This window comes from Phaethon aethereus (assembly GCF_964289735.1).
Source record: "Phaethon aethereus genome assembly, chromosome: 4".
In the NCBI taxonomy this organism is placed as follows: domain Eukaryota; kingdom Metazoa; phylum Chordata; class Aves; order Phaethontiformes; family Phaethontidae; genus Phaethon; species Phaethon aethereus.
In genome coordinates, this window is record NC_138578.1 from 14,771,793 (window position 1) to 14,788,598 (window position 16,806).

Below are 16,806 nucleotides of genomic sequence, written 5' to 3' on the forward strand. Positions count from 1 at the left end.
TAGTCTGATGAATAATCTCAGCTAGCCAAAGAGAAAAGTCTTTATAATAGCTATATGAAAAGTTGAAACACATTGATTATTTCACTAAGATTGAACTTGCTGCCAAGCTACAGATTTTTCAAACACTAGCTGAAGTCCTGGAAACTATGCCAAGGAAGCCCTGGTAATGCAGGAAAGTCAACAAAAATTTTAAAATCCAGTTACTGTAAATGTTTGCAGACATATGTCTGATACCTGCACCAGATGGTGTTTGGTCTTTCATTCAGCTCTAGCAGAACCAACACTTCCCATACCCATGAGGCATCCATATTATCTGCAAGGTTCTAGCCTTCTCAGACCCAGAAATGTCATCCCAATATCTTTTCCAAAAGTTCTACAGACCTACATAGAAAAGTAAGTCCTCCATACGTCACCAGTGCAACTTCTTAAAGTGAACCAAAAGGCAACTCTTACAGCAGAACTTGTTATACTCTGCACATGAAAACCAGAAGGTGACAGGCCAGGCTCATTGAGTCAACATGATTCCAACTTCTCTATCTTATCTGGATTGCTTGTATGGCAGTAGCAGGAAGTCTAGACAGTTGTGCTTGCCCCTGGATAATTTCAGTTGAAAAGGATTTTCAAGCAATATGGGATTACATCAAGTAAAATGGGATTACATCAATCACTGAGATTACTCCTGCCTTTATTTTTTTATTCATTTAACCCAACTTCTGCTATTAAAAAAGCTCGCCAGCTCCTGTTTAGCAGTTGGGTAGAACACAATTTCTCTTCATTGGATGTCTGTGTCTGCTGATGAGGTGGGGAAAAAAAAAAACAATTAATGAAGAAAATTGCTTACTCCAACATCTGCTCTTGGCTCCTTGTGATCAGGTAGGACACTGGTGCGGACCTGAGAGAAGAAGAAAAAAAAAAAAAAGGCAAAAAACCTATTACTTTTTTGTTGTTACTTTCCAATAAGAATGAGAGAAGTGCTCATTAATTTTTTCCTCATACTTTCTACATTTTGGAGATAAAGGGAGATATGTATGTATATATACTTTAATAACAATTAATTAATAATTTAAGCACAGTATCTTCTGGTTCCTGTGGAGAAAGCCTCTCACCACTACCCATTTATCATTCTTGAACATTCCTGACTCTCTAAAGGGAAAAAGGTGGTACTCAATTGTTGTTTTCCTAAAATCATACTCTTTGGCTCTAACTTCAATGCCAGAATTCTTCACCTAGAGTCATTATCGGGAACCAAAATTTTCAACCACAAATGAAAGAACACAGTACATTAAAAAGTATTTTCTCCAATTAAGTACTTGCCTTCCCCAGTCTCACACAACGTACGGCCCTGTCTCCTCCCTACCACTTCCTGAGCATCTTTGAGGTGACAGGTATTTGTAGGCGTTCATAGAAGCCAAGTCCCTGTATTCTCCCCTACATGAGGCCTCCAGTTGTCCCTGCATTTTCTGCAGGGTGGAGCTGCCGTTGTACATCATTTCATTTCACAAGAAAAAGTATGGGACAACCTGACTTCCTCTTACCTCTGTACCTCCCAAAGCACAGCACAGGATTTGGGGAGGGAGGCCTTAGTGTCTATGTATTTTTATCGCTGAATGTTGGCTGAGAACAGAGAACTGTTAAACAGTAAAAACGAGATTGAAAAGGTATAAGGAAACCTCTGTAACACCCCTCTAACATGGTCTGCCTGAGCCAAAACAGCTCACTGGATTAGCTTGCTGTTAAAAGGATGCTAGCTTCAGCAACACCCAAGGGAGGCATGTACTGAGCATTGACATCTGTTCAATTACCTAGCCTAAATAACAGGTATCCATTTACAGCACGGCCCCGCCAAGGACAAATTTTTGGCTTGATTTCAAAGTAAAACTCAAACTCGTTTTGCAAATCTGTCAGGAAAAGACCCATTCTGTCCCAGGCCCTCAAATGCATCCCTCAATTCTTTTATTCTAGCTGCAACTTACTATACAAAAAGAAAACCCTCCTTTGAAACAAAGATAATTGTAATTGTCTGTTTGTTATCCTAAATACAACACGTTGTTAGAAAGGGCCAACCAAAAATCTACCACAGAAACATGACAAGTAGAACCACAGCTTTTCTCAGTCAGCTCTTTTACCTTGATTCTCTACAGTGAGAACAATTTTTTTTCCACAAAAGCCTGAAGATAGTAAAGAAATGCTATAATTAATTTAATGAGGGCCAGCATACTTTAGAAATCTGTGCGAGTCCTCATTTGGATGTAATTTAACATTTGGATTTTTTCCACTAATATTAACAGTAGCAACTCCGAGGCATTTTGCCTTCTACAGAACACTAGTATAAAATTTTCAACACAAAATTCGTATCTAAAATTTAGCTGTAAATACTTCAGGTCACAAATGAAAATAAAATTACTAATATTGCCTTACTGGTGATACCTGTCTTACCCTTTTGGGGACTGGGGAAATAACTTACAGCTGATCCATTTCTTAATAGGAAGAAGGGGTATCAATGCCAGGCCAAAGATTCTACATAATTTTAAGCTGGTAAAATCACAGAATCACACAAAATCACTAAGGTTGGAAAGGACCTTCAAGATCATCAAGTCCAACCATTAATCCAGCACCACCATGTCCCCTAAACCATGTCCTGAAGTGCCACATCCACACATTTTTTGAACACTTCCAGAGATGGCGACTCCACCACCTCCCTGGGCAGCCTGTTCCAATGCTTGACCACCCTCTCAGTGAAGAAATTTTTCCTACTATCCAATCTAAACCTCCCCTGGCGCAACTTGAGGCCATTGCCTCTCGTCCTATCGCTAGTTACTTGGGAGAAGAGGCCAACACCCTCGTCGCCACAACCCCCTTTCAGGTAGTTGTAGAAAGCGGTAAGGTCTCCCCTCAGCCTCCTCTTCTCCAGACTGAACAACCCCAGTTCCCTCAGCCACTCCTCATAAGACTTGTGCTCCAGACCCCTCACCAGCTTCGTTGCCCTTCTCTGGACACGCTCCAGCATCTCAACATCCTTCTTGTAGTGAGGGGTCCAAAACTGAACACAGGATTCGAGGTGCAGCCTCACCAGTGCCAAGTACAGGGGCACAATCACTTCCCTGCTCCTGCTGGCCACACTAGTTCTGATACAGGCCAGGACGCTGTTGGCCTTCTTGGCCACCTGGGCACACTGCCGGCTCATGTTCAGCCGGCTGTCAACCAGCACCCCCAGGTCCCTTTCTGCTGGGCAGCTCTCCAGCCACCCTTCCCCAAGCCTGTAGCGTTGCACGGGGTTGTTGTGGCCCAAGTGCAGGACCTGGCACTTGGCCTTATTAAACCTCATACAGCTGACCTCTGCCCATCGATCCAGCCTGTCCAGATCCCTCTGCAGACCCCTCCTGCCCTCCAGCAGATCAACACTTCCACCCAACTTGGTGTCATCTGCAAACTTACTGAGGGAGCACTCGATCCTCTCATCCAGATCATCAATAAAGATATCGAATAAGACCGGCCCCAGAACCGAGCCCTGGGGAACACCGCTTGTGACCGGCCACCAGCCAGATTTAACTCCATTCACCACAACTCTCTGGGCTTGGTCATCCAGCCAGTTCCTCACCCAGCAAAGAGTAAACCTGTCTAAGCCATGAGCTGCCAGTTTCTCCAGGAGAATGCTGTGGGAGATGCTGTCAAAGGCTTTACTAAAGTCCAGATAGACAACATCCACAGTCTTTCCCTCATCCACCAGGCAGGTCACTTGGTCATAGAAGGAAATCAGGTTGGTGAAGCAGGACCTGCCTTTCATGAACCCATGCTGGCTGGGCCTGATCCCTTGGTTGTCCCACAGATGCCCTGTGAGCACTCTCAAGACCAACCGTTCCATAATCTTCCCCGGTACGGAGGTCAGGCTGACAGGCCTGTAGTTCCCAGGATTCTCCTTCTGGCCTTTCTTGTAGATGGGCGTCACATTGGCAAGCCTCCAGTCTTCTGGGACCTCCCCTGTTAACCAGGACTGCTGATAAATGATGGAGAGTGGCTTGGCAAGCTCCTCCGCCAGCTCTCTCAGTACTCTCGGGTGGATCCCATCAGGCCCCATAGACTTGTGGGTGTCCAGGTGGTTTAACAGGTCCTTAACTGCTTCCTTCTGGATTACAGGCGGGTTATTGTGCTCTCCATCCCCATCTTCCAGCTCAGGGGGCTGAATACCCTGCAGATAACTGGACTGGCTACTAAAGACTGAGGCAAAGAAGGCATTAAGTACCTCAACCTTGTCCTCGTCCTTGGAGACAATGTTCCCCGCCGTATCCAGTAGGGGATGGAGATTCTCCTTGCCTCTCTTTTTGTTGTTAATATATTTGTAGAAGCATTTTTTATTACCCTTTACAACTGTGGCCAGACTGAGCTCTAGCTGGGCTTTTGCCTTTCTAATTTTGTCCCTGCTTGACCTAACAAGATCCTTGTACTCTTCATGAGTTGCCTGCCCCTTCTTCCAGAGGTGATAAACTCTCCTCTTTTCCCTGAGTCCCAGGAAAATCTCCCTGTTCAGCCAGGCCGGTCGTCTTCCCCGCCAGAATGCTGTTCTATATGCTGTCCTCCAACAGGAAATATCTAGCTTAACATGGCAGTGAGGTATTTACATTTTATTATTATTATGGTTATTTATTCAAGAAACACAAACAATTTAAGAATTAACCTTCCTTTTCATCACTGATTTATAGGAAGAAACATTTGGAAAGCAGAAACAGTTCAGCAAGTATTTTAAAATGTGTAATTGTTTTTGCATGATACTGAAGTGTGCTTTAAAGAGGAAGCCCAAGTATCTTCTATGCTTATTGAAAACAATGGAATCAAACATACACTTAGAATCCTAGAATATTCATTCCTTCTTTTGCCGGATAAAGTCTCAGTTCAGGAGAACTTATTTCTGTTCTTCTGATCCAGCAAAGAAGTGGAAAGAGATGTCAGAACCTGACAAACCTGAAGTATAAGCCTCTCATATAACAAAAGCACATTTCATAATTCCAAATAGAGTTAAATAAGGAAAAGTTTTCTGTTGCTTGCTTACAGTTCCAAGCTTAATTTCATTAGTGTCACAATGAAAAGAGTAGAAAAAGTATCCACAAACTTAAGTTTTCAGTTCTAAAATACTTTTTGGTTCAGCTACATGGTTTTTTGTTTGTTGATTTGTTTTCATTTTGTTTTAACCACTTTATAACCAATAGTCATACAGCCAGATGTACATAAATACTGTGTTTGGTGGGTCTGGCATCAGATTGTGCCTCTCTCCTCTCTGCAATACACTTCTCTTGAAAGAAAACTGGATTTTTTTATTCAAGTGTGTGCAATGTTCTTTTTTTTTTTTTGTAGAAACAGTTTTAAAATATTCATTAAAAAAGAAGTCATATATGTGTATATAAAGACATATATGGGAGCTATAGTCTGGTACCTTTCATGTTGTTGGTTGAGTTCCCAAACATACTTAAACTGTCAGAATCCTGCAATTCTCAGAGTCCCATTAGGAGATGTTCACATAGGCCCAGGCAAGCACCATTACAAACACAAAGTCAGACAGTTCACAACCAAATATAAAACGTAAGAAACAACTCCGCTTTAGTCCCAATCCACAAAATGAAGGGGGGGGGGGGGGGGGGGAATTACAAAGGATTTGAAAGAGCAAATATTCTTCCAGTACATAAACTGATTAAACAAACTGCTGTAATTCTTAAAACCTTGTGATTAACCAACCTTTCCCTAATGGCCTCAATAGTAGTCTAAAACAACTACAAAATATAAATACAAGCAAAAAGGCAGATTTTAATCTCAAGCATCCATTACTCTGTTAGAATTTTAGTTTTCTCATTGTTTGCTCTAGGTTTTCCTGAGCAAAATGCAAACCTCTGAATGGCGAGTTTAATCAGAATTGGGCTAAGACTGAACTTCCCTGGAAAAACACACATTACAGCCTTGCCTTCCCAGACAAAAGATATATGAAGAGATCAAAAAAGTAAGCAAGAAAGACAGCTTGTAATCTAGGTCAAATGTAAAATGTTTATGGCAAGTATTCATTCTGGTGATTTAGTTTGTAAAATAATACAGCTATCTGTATACACCACAGCTTGTCGTACCAGGAAGAACACTAGTGCACTAGAGTGGATACTCATGACACACTCCGTTTTCTTTAAATCTCATACAGAATAATATGCAATGACTAGCTATCCTTATACTTTCTACTGTATTTATCACAGATGTATCTGTCAAATTTCTCTAGACATAAATGCTAAATTCAGCTTTAATTAAAGGTCTTTTAGTATAAGGCAGCTTTGTACAACTGAAAAGACCATTTCTTTTTGTCATTCATGGCAGTCTAAGCCACATCCACACACACTGCCAAAGTTCAGAAGACTGAATCATTATCATTACCGAAACTTTTGTGCCTGCCCTTAATTAAAGCCTTTGCATTTCAGTTAATGAGCAAAGGCCATGTTCGGGAGGCACTTAAGTTTTGCAAAGATATAATGCTAGATCCTTTTCTCATTTACTCTAGATTTACCTCATCAAATCACCAGCCGCTTCCGCTGACTTCCCAGTACTGCTGCTGGCTGCTCGAATGCTGCCACCACTGTTACACGCGCCTGGCATCTCACAACAACTAGGTACACGCCGCATCAGGAAAAACATCGGATAAAGGAGACTGCTGAAAGTAGTCACTGAAAAATTGACTTACACTCTTTCAGTATAGCACCTTCCAAGAAAGGCACTCACAATTTCACTCCCTCAGTACAGCCCTGGCAGCGGTGTAAGAACACAACACGTGCAGACCATTTTACCTGTACGTTAGCTGGAGGTGCTCTGGGACGGTGACCATCCGCACCTTTCTGTACCCCACAGGCCCTTTTGCACAGAAAGCGAGCGCTGAACTCTGCGAACACAACCACCACAACTCTGCAGACAGCTGCTGAGGGCAGTCAGTCCCCATCCTCACCACCACCGCCTGCCTGCGACCACCCATCAAAGTCGGGGAGTAACTATATCCCTTGTGACTTTTCAGTCAACAAAGTTGTAGCTTCGTGTATATGCTTGGGTGAGCTGAAAAGGGCTGAAATTGTTACTAGGTTCTGCAACAGTATCAGTCAGCTTTTATAGAATAGTTCCCATTCCAGTACATGCAGCAAATTCATTTTTAAAAGAATATATTGATGGGACACTGTATATTTACCAGCTATTTATTTTCATCATATAGATTAACAACTTGCTAAACAGTTCACTCAACACAGCCTAGTCAGCAAAGTAAAACACTTTCATCAATACTTTGTTGGATACCTGCTTATTGGATGGAGGACAATGCTAATACAGCCATTTTCCAACCTTTAGTGCATAATTATTTCCAAAAGCAAAAAAGAAAATATTTTCCTAATAGACATGCATGTAGTATTGCACAGTTAATAGTTCCAATGGAAAAGTTGCTATGCAAAGACAGTAACAAATGTTAAAATTAAATTAAAGATGAAAACAAGTAAATGGAACATAAAGCTATTATCAACTTTACTGCAATGTTTCTGCAGTGGTATAATATATATGTTTATTATATAATATAATAATGAAATACAAAATAAGATTTGTAAAGTATTTTATATATCTATTTCCTTACTATATGTACGTTGCTATTATTTGCTCTATTCCAAGTGACAGTTTCAGCTGTTTTTTTTATGTGAAAGGATCAAATAGAAGGGCACAAGATTCTGCATACAGTTGGATACTTTTTATAGGCAGTGTTTGATCATGACTTTCTTGCAGAGTGTGGAGCCAGAATCATTCATTTGTGCAGCACTGAGACTATGACACACTTCTCAAGAAATAACGTGAGGCTAATAGAATATACAAACTTCTCAGTCTCTTAAGAATCATCATAAACTGCTTTTCTTTCCAACTTGTCTAAAACAGACTATCTTTCTCTTTGTGTAGGCTGCATCTTTCTATGCTTTCTAGAGAAGAGTATCAAGATGATAAGTATTCTGAGATGCCCCCAAGCAAAGACCGAGGTTAACAGAATTTAGCAGCTTACGTAGGTGCATAACTAGGTGTATGAATAACGAGCACAAAAAACATAAAAGCCTTAAGTATTCGATTACAAATACCTTTTTGTTTGTTTATTTTTACAGTTTGAGCATACGATCAGAATTGCCTTAAAAAAAAAGAATGAAATCCACTGTTCACAAATAACAGATTACGTCAGAACTCTCTCTGTACCGAGTGCATCACAAAAAACATGACACTTCTGCAACATCCAAATGGAAGCCGGAATAGACCAAGTGACAGAAAAATCTATAAATTATGAGTGCTTTGGGACACGCTACAGAGAGTCAGATCAGATCCACTAAGGCTTATTAACTCAGCATAATTGCCAGCCACACCAGAGCTGCATGTACTACCTCGCACTGTGCCTCCACGCAAAACAATACCGATCACACCCCTACAGTGGCCCACTAGCTCAGATGCCAGGAGGGGCTTACAGCTTGGGTACAGGGCCCGACTCAGCATGGCTCACAGCTTCAGCTGCTGGCACGCAGTCTGAAGACTGCCAAACACAACTACAAGTACTGAAGATGTGCTGGGAGGAAAAAAGGCAGCTCCTGTTGATGGTCTTTCGCCCACAAAGCGCTAAGATCACATAGGCAGCTTCTTCCCCACTATGCTCCAAAACTGAAATACACAAAGCTGAAAATCACACATTTGAAACGCTGTTAAGACATCCTCCCAATATCTAGGTCTATTCTCTTCCACAGCTATTCATATGATAACTAACTAAACCTTGAAGGCAAAGTCCCAAGTTTGATTTATCTCTTGGAGTCAATGTAAATACGAAAAAGCTGTCAAATCTACCCATATAAATCTAAATAATCTTTTATTTATAAAAAAATAATGCTTTCAGTTTATGCAGTGAAAAAACATTAAGGAAGAAACTGTTTATTTACGTTGTTAACATAGTACACAGCATGAGCACTAGATTCAATTTTTTTGACCTATTTGAAATTGCTTTTTTTTTTCCCCACTGAGAAAGATCTGTCAACTGTAAGGTTATGTGAGAGATTAAAAGTGACAAAGAAAAATGGTCTTTATAAATTAGAGATAATTAACATTTGAGTCTTAGCATCATTAAAAATAGATGCTCTTTTGCTACTAGTAATTTGCTCTCTATTGAAACTTGGGGTACAGCTACTCAGCCAGTAGCAGTTGCTGCAGTACATTGCTTTTCAGGGAGAAGAAAAAGCCATGAATTGCTGCACCCAGTTAACTCCGAGCTAGGAGTTAATGCAGACCTATGCTGCAAAGCATTCTTCTTGCGCATGATGAGATCATCACTCCCTTTGTGAACAGCTGCTAGCAAAAGATGACCTTTGCACTGTGGTTTCAGTTTGCACCCATGAAGAAACACCTACAAGTGATGGTTCAAGCACTGCAGGGGTCTAAAACACCATCCGTTCTGAGCTGCAGCGCACCCAGCCATGACAGGGAAGCGACGCGACTCGCCCGCTCAGAGTTCCCCACAGTGATAAGTGCTGACTGACAGAGGCAGCATCGCATTGCGGGTTGGTTGGTTGCTTATTAGTCAGCCCTTTTTTTTGAAAGGTCGAATCTTTGCAATCATTATAATGACCACTGGTAGCAAAATAATGAAATACAGGCCTTTTCCTCCATCTCTTGGTTCTCTTGAACAAAGCCTAACCATGTGAAGAAACCTTCCGTAGTCTTGTATAGGGTACTGAATATGCTAGGCATTTCCTCAGTTATAATTTTTACATAATATAAAATAACACCATGTTTGAAGTCCTTAGTCATTACTAACAGCCAGTAGGCCAGTTGTTCTTTTCCCACCCATCATAATTTCGGGGAATCACCCTTTGAAGTCTGCTGCACACTGGGAACAATCCCCAAAATCTGAAAAGTAAAAATCCCCTTAAAGTGCTTGTGATGCCTGCTCTTCCCTGCTTGCTTTTAATGTGAAATAAAAGTCACAGAAGGCAAATTCTAGCTTCTGTCAGCAAGCTACTGATGGAGCATTCCTAAGCTTTTTTGGCTATTCATTTTTACAGGCCAGCCAACGGGGAGTTGTTGCTTACTCAAATCCAAATACCTCAGGCTGGTTATTACAATTCCACTATCCAAAGATCACTGAGACAGACTCCACAATCCAAAAAAGCAGCAGTTAACTGCAGCCAGGGAAACCCAGATGTTCTGACAAATTACATCCCAACAAACACTCAGTCCAGAATGATTAAGAAATAGGATGTAGAAATACATAGACAGGCTTTTCTCACACGCTTTTTCTCCACACCACACCCCTCCCTGATCTAGCTGTGCACATCGCTTCAGCAAAACATGACTGATCTGGCAATCTCTCAGTCTGTCTGTCTGAGCATCTTGCTCCCCTGAAGCAGCAGAATATAATCCAAGTGCTCAAGCTGGAATTTCAGGGGAAAAAGCCTCCCTAGAATGAAAGTATTCAGCACTGCTCACAGGGCCTGAGGCAGCTGGAGAGGAAAAAAAAAAAAAGAAAAATCTCATTTCCATATAAGCATCAGAGAACCTGTGCCAAAAACCCATAGTAGAGAAGCCAAGGAAAGAACTTGTACTCTAACCACTTATTTCAGGGGACACTTGAGAGGATACAAGCCAAGGGTGGTGAAAAGCACGTACAGTTGTCTGATGAACAGCCAGTCAACACAGCCTCACCTCAGTATATGGCGCACAACATAAATTAAGGCATATATTGCTGGACGGATCAGACGATGAGCTTAATGGCAATATAAAATTATCAAAACACAATCTTCTGCATCAAAACTTGAGTAAAAACTGCACTATGATGCTGAATGGCTTGACAAAATGAAATGAAATTCCCATTTTTTTCTTTACTGAATAAACAGTCTATTTTTGAGTAGGCTATAATCTACATTTCATAATTTGTACCTATTGCCATACAAATGGCATTAAATTCTTCAGAAATCTTACTATAAATTAAAAATGATACATTTACACTGATGAGCCGGTTACTCAGAAGAAACAAAGTTTACGCTTGCATCTAGTAGAGGCATTTCCAACACTCCCAGTTCCTCAACAGATTGCAACATTTATTCAAATGGCAAAAGGTTAGTCACATATTAAACACAGAAAAAAAACCTTGCTGCCTTAAACAAGTCCAGACCTTTCAATACTCTATACAAAATACATCCCTCAGTCCTGACTCATGGGAGCAGCTGAAAACAAGAACCAGTATTTAAAACCCTCTGCAGCTGGAGCAGTTGTGTCCCCACAGCCTAGAAGCTGGTGTTATCCCTCTGCCGATACCCGCATGCACCGCCTGCTGGGAGCCATCCATAGGAGATGTTGAGAGAAGCAGAGAAAGCTGCTTCAGCTCTACCGTATGAAAGAGTATGCATAGAGTACACATTTTCTGACTAACCCTACTCCCCCCAAAAGAGGTCATAAAAGTTTGAAAAGCAGTTAAGAGCCTGATATTTTAATAAAAAGAAGTATTAGCAACACAGGGCTCTAAGAACTTCCAGACCATTTGTTTCAATATTTTACTGTCACAGACACCACATAATAAAACCCCCTTCACACATTTTTGGGCTACACCTTGAAGGTATTTGAATTTCTTCTCCCGCCCTTCTGACTGGAAGGTCATTCCAAAAAATTATTGCTGTAATAGTTCAGAGTCATTTTCTAATTTGCAGCCCAGCATTATTCATGGAGAGTTTATACTCGTTTGCTCTTCTGCCAACATGGTCTTTTAGCTAAGTAATTATTTTCTGTTCCTTATACTGGTCTCCTGATGTATTAATAAGAAAGGAATCATATGCCATCTTGTACTTCATCTTGTTAGGATAATAAGCCAAGCCTTTCCCATACACTGTCATACAATAGGCTCTCCATTCCCCACACCGCCCTGTCTGTTCCAGTCCCAATTCATCTTTCTCGAACACGAATGATCACATTACTTACTGACAGCCTTCCAGAAAAGACCTAACTTGTGTATATTGACCGTAGTTCCCTGGATTCATCTGGGAATCCCATTTGCCTCTCTCTGCTGCATTATATCTGCTGCTCAGTCACTAATTAGTCAAATAATTTACCTGTGCTGTTCTTCATTTAATTGGTTTCTGATGCATGAAGTCTTAGTTCATCCAAAAAGTCCACATTAGTAGAAAACACAGGGCCATGTACTTGGAGGCTGATGTTTTTCATCCCATTTCTATTATTCCTTGAAGCAGCTCCATGGGTAAAGAGTTCTCTCAGCTGGCAACCCCTTCTCCCAGATCGGGACCTTTCCGTACACACCAAGTTTTTTTCTAATAAGTGGAAGCTCGAAGGACTCGCACATAGATTTCCAGAAAAGCAGGGAAAATAAGATTTATCGATAAGGATTTTTCTTTTGTTCTTACGACAGTTTGTGATAATGTTTAAGAAATAGTGGAGGCTATGGTCTGGTGGTGGTATATTACCTAAGAGATGGTAATTCACTTCTGGTTTGGGGAACTCTGGGTAAAACTGCTCATCAGATTTACTGTGGTAGAAGATATAAATATAGGTTAGACAGATGAGAGGGAGTACATAATTTTTTTTCCGGCTTCCTATGAGCTCTATTTTCTTTGCCTTAGTAGGCATGATCTACCTATTAACAAAAGTCCATTTTAGCAAGCTTATAGCTATACTTCTCCAGATAATGGCCCTTGTAGAACTGCAGTACTGTCATGGGAATGACTATTGTGTCCAGGGTTCCCACATGCTTCATCCGCATTGCTAACAATCCAAGCTTAAGGGAAGCAAGGAATTTTCTCACAGGAAGCTCCAGAAGTTCCTGGGGAAATAAACTTCCCCAACAATCCAAATATAAACATTCCCAACTATCCAAATATAAATGTTTCCAAAACTATCTACAAAGGAAAGATGCACAAATTCATTTTTTTCATTTGAGAAAGCATGTTGTTCTTGGACTACAACAGTTAAACCTGCATAACTGCAATTAAGTTCTTAAGTATATAAATGCTCAAACAAATAACCTACTGGTCTGCCACCTTTAAACAAAGAGACAACCTTTGCTAGAGCTCTGACCTTTGCATAACCCCTCTCTCTTCTGAGATGAGAAACTGAAAGGGGTTTCATTTATTTATTTACTGAATAAATTCACTGCTGACTTCAGAAGTCATTTCAAGATATACCTCTCATCTGTCTCACAATCTAAATGAGTTTCTGCTTTAAAGGCAACACGTAGGTATCACTGGAAGTAGGTATCAGCGTGGGCCTATTTTACTCTCACAAAACTCTTTAGTTTTGTACCTAAAAGAGAAGGCAAAAAGCAGACATCACACAGTTCCTTTACTTCTCAATACAAAGTTGTAACAGAGACAAGTTTATGTTAAGAGTACTGCATCGTTTTATAAGTGAAATTAAGTCACTTCCATATAAAACGCACGTGACACTGATGTCAAAACCGTTTTACAGAAAGACTGGTCTTCCTCACCTGAGTATGTGTCACTGGGCTTAACTGCCATATTATGATAAACCCTTTTTTTCCCCCACTACATTGTCAGGGGTTTTTTTGTTTTATAGCCTAACTGCAATCTGCAAGACATGGCAATGCTTTTCTATATGCATGATCAAGCTCTTGCAGAACTCACTTAAAACTGAGCAAGCTATGAGCACCCTACTTTCATACTGATAAGTAGGGTCAGGAAATTTGATAGTCATGGCTGCCTGTGGTAAATAATTAAATTCTGATTCTTATGAATCACAAAGTGTGAATAAAGATATTAGGTAAATATTTTAAAGTAATTCTTGTTTCTTTCACAATTTATATACTGATGGTGCAAAAAGATCCTGAGGCTCAGAGTAAATACCAAATATATTTAAATATTTTCACTATTTAAAAAAATAGATGAACGTTTGCTAAAACTGAGAAATAGTAAGTTTCTGGGATTGTTTCAATTTTCTAGGATTGTTTTATTCTCTTTATCAGCAAATAAACAGAAAATACTAGGAACAGTATTCTTAGCAAAGATGCTTAGGTCTGAAATTTGACCATGCTTCTATTTCTAGAATTCAGTTAGATTCTTTCTTGCCTTTATCTTACTACTTCTTATTTGGAAATTCAGCAAGATAATGTTTTCTGGGAAAAATGGTATCTGTTATTAGACAAGCTGATATGAGATGGAAAGAAACAGACAGCTGGTTTTGGCACATGAAATCTCCTTCAGGAACTCAAGAAAGCTTATGTTCCTGAAAATTTGTTTCCTCCATCATATCTGCTTGTCTAACAAAAGGCTACCTACTCCTATAGACCCTTAGACCACCCTCAAATGGCCGTTAAGTTACGCAAGAAAACAGACACTCTGTGATCTTTTCTGATGTTTCAAAGCCAAGCCATTTCCATTCTAGCCCACCAGACATATTTTCTGTGAGATATCCACGTCAGCCACAACGCTACAGCTTATTAAATGAAGTTGCCACAACCAGGAGACAGGAAAGTTATAGCACGAACTCCAGTGACAGCTCTTTCACTTCTGATGCACAGTATAATTTTTCACTATCGCATCCTTTGCTGCTTCCAAGAGTGCTCTGCTAAGATGACAGTGCTTGCTGACTCACCCTTTACTTCCTCAGCAAATGACAGGAAATACTGTACGGTGCAGAGATTTAAAGCCAGTATCATATCTCAGGATACATACAAATTGACACCAGGAATGGAATTGGAAATTTCAAAAAGGCATGCATTTCAAGGCCACTGAACGGGCAATCCAGTTTTAAAAAATACTCTGTCAGTAAACACCCTCAGCTAATTTTCCAAAACAAGCCAACTCATTAAAAGTTGAGTTGTTTTGGGGAGGTGTATGAGATTCTATTTAATTTAGGTCCAGGTCTAGGTAAACTAGCTTATGGAAGATACCTGCATTTTAGATCATTAACAGCTCTCAGAAAGATCAAAATTAATATTAGAAATTCACTAGAAAGTGAGCGTACAACAACAGCAGGGGATAAAAAACCACATGCACATTTTAGCAGGTCTGATTTTGTCATGTAGATTAGATGACAGATTTGATTTCTGTCTAAATAAATCAAAGGAACAGATACATCTTGCCATAGATGATGTAAATTTGCAACTTTTAACGGCTGACTACAGACACTGCAACGTCTTGAGAAGGACTTTTGAAAACAAGTAGGAGATTCTATCTACTTAATAAACAGCACATAGGCTATACTTCCAAAAATATGTTAGCAGCCTTATGTATCAAAATAATTTGAATTCACCAACTTCACAGGAACGGCACTAGTTACACTCAAGCACAAGTTATACAGCAAAGCTTAGCAAATACAGGCTTTAGCATAGTGAAGTGGTGTTCATTTTCACTTTATCCAAGTACAGAGCAGCCTACAATTTCTCCTCACTCCTTCCTCTAACACTTGGCAGAATCTCTTCCCGTGACACAGGCAATAATTATTTATAAAAGCATTTTAACACAAGATGAATTATATGAATGGTAGTTATACATGTAAGAATATGGTAATCTCTTCAGCTTGAGGACAGGTTGTGATATAGTGCTCTGAACTGCAGAGCATCCTATATGCTGACAGGATGGTGGCAGTTCTAGAAAATGAATGTTTAAAGGTTTCCCCTTCCACAACTCATATCTAAAAGTGAAAAAGATATATGCAACAAAGAACAGCTTATATGTGAAATAATGTTGTATTCATAGAGCATCTTTCAACTCATACAATAAATTCTGTATAAATTATTACAGACCCTCTGCATCCAACACAATTATTATAGTAGTTGCCTGAACTCAGCCAGATGGGCAGATGGGCCCTTTAAATAAAAATTAGAAGCAAGACAAAATCCCACTGGATAAAATACATGAATCTTTATCTAATTCTAGCAAGCATTTCAAGACATGAACTACTTTAGCACGAACATCAAGGCTCATGTGCCTAGTTTTCTAATAAAACCCATCCAATTTCCAAGGTTAAAAAAGCCATATCCAGCAGATGAATTATACAAATATAGAAGCCCAAACCAAAACCACCCACAACCACCCCCACCACCCTCATTTATGACTTTCATTTCTTATGCTACAGGTAAGCAGTCAGGATGCTTACCTATAACAATAACAGACACATACACAAATAACAAGAAAAAGGATATGAGAATGTAATGAGGGCACTGAATACTGGAGGTATTGGGATGAACTCTGCTTAAGGTCTGTAATTTTATTCCACCGATGAGTGGAACAACTGAGAAGAGGGTAAAAAACCTAACAAGAAAGTAGATACACAGAAAATTAAATTCAGAATCAGTCATGTCAGAGTAGTTATAAGACTTCTGTGTCATACTTGCTCTTCTAGCATCAACTACTGGAAATGCATATGTATGCGTGGGACTAGCTTACTTTGATATTACAAATTTAGTCACTCTCACTGAGTGATCTGGTATTTTTGAGTTATGCTCCATTTTATTTATTGCTCTCATGTCAGATCATTTTAAATGGCTAATAAAATGCAAGAACAAATAGTTAATTGCATTGTATTATGGGTTGTGTTAAATATCGTATTAGTCAGTGGCTTTTGCCCAGCAATTCCCAAAACAGTTTTTTAAGTGAAGACCACAAAAAAAGCTGGATATAGGATAGGTAAAATTACCAGAGAAATAGCTATAAAAAGCTATTTGTTTTCCAAACTAAAGTTGAGGAACATGAGAAATGGGATAAGAAGGAGAGGCGAGAAAGGTCCTGATTCAGGAAAGCATTCTATTTTGAGGTATCGTTTCAGCAGCTCTCT

At 39.8% G+C, this 16,806-nt stretch overlaps 1 protein-coding gene across 2 annotated transcripts in view; it reads right to left on the minus strand.

The window, feature by feature from the left end:
- The window catches only part of INPP4B (inositol polyphosphate-4-phosphatase type II B), a gene marked incomplete at both ends in the record, with an annotated part of 291,862 nt that overhangs the window by 129,977 nt on the left and 145,079 nt on the right, over positions 1–16,806 (minus strand). Inside the window, one exon of one of the 2 annotated variants that reach the window (XM_081999524.1) lies at positions 842–892. The exons of the other annotated variant lie outside the window; for it this stretch is intronic. Within the exon in view, the coding sequence (XP_081855650.1) occupies positions 842–892 (51 nt within the window). The remainder of the gene's footprint in view (positions 1–841; positions 893–16,806) is intronic. 2 annotated transcript variants of the gene reach the window in all.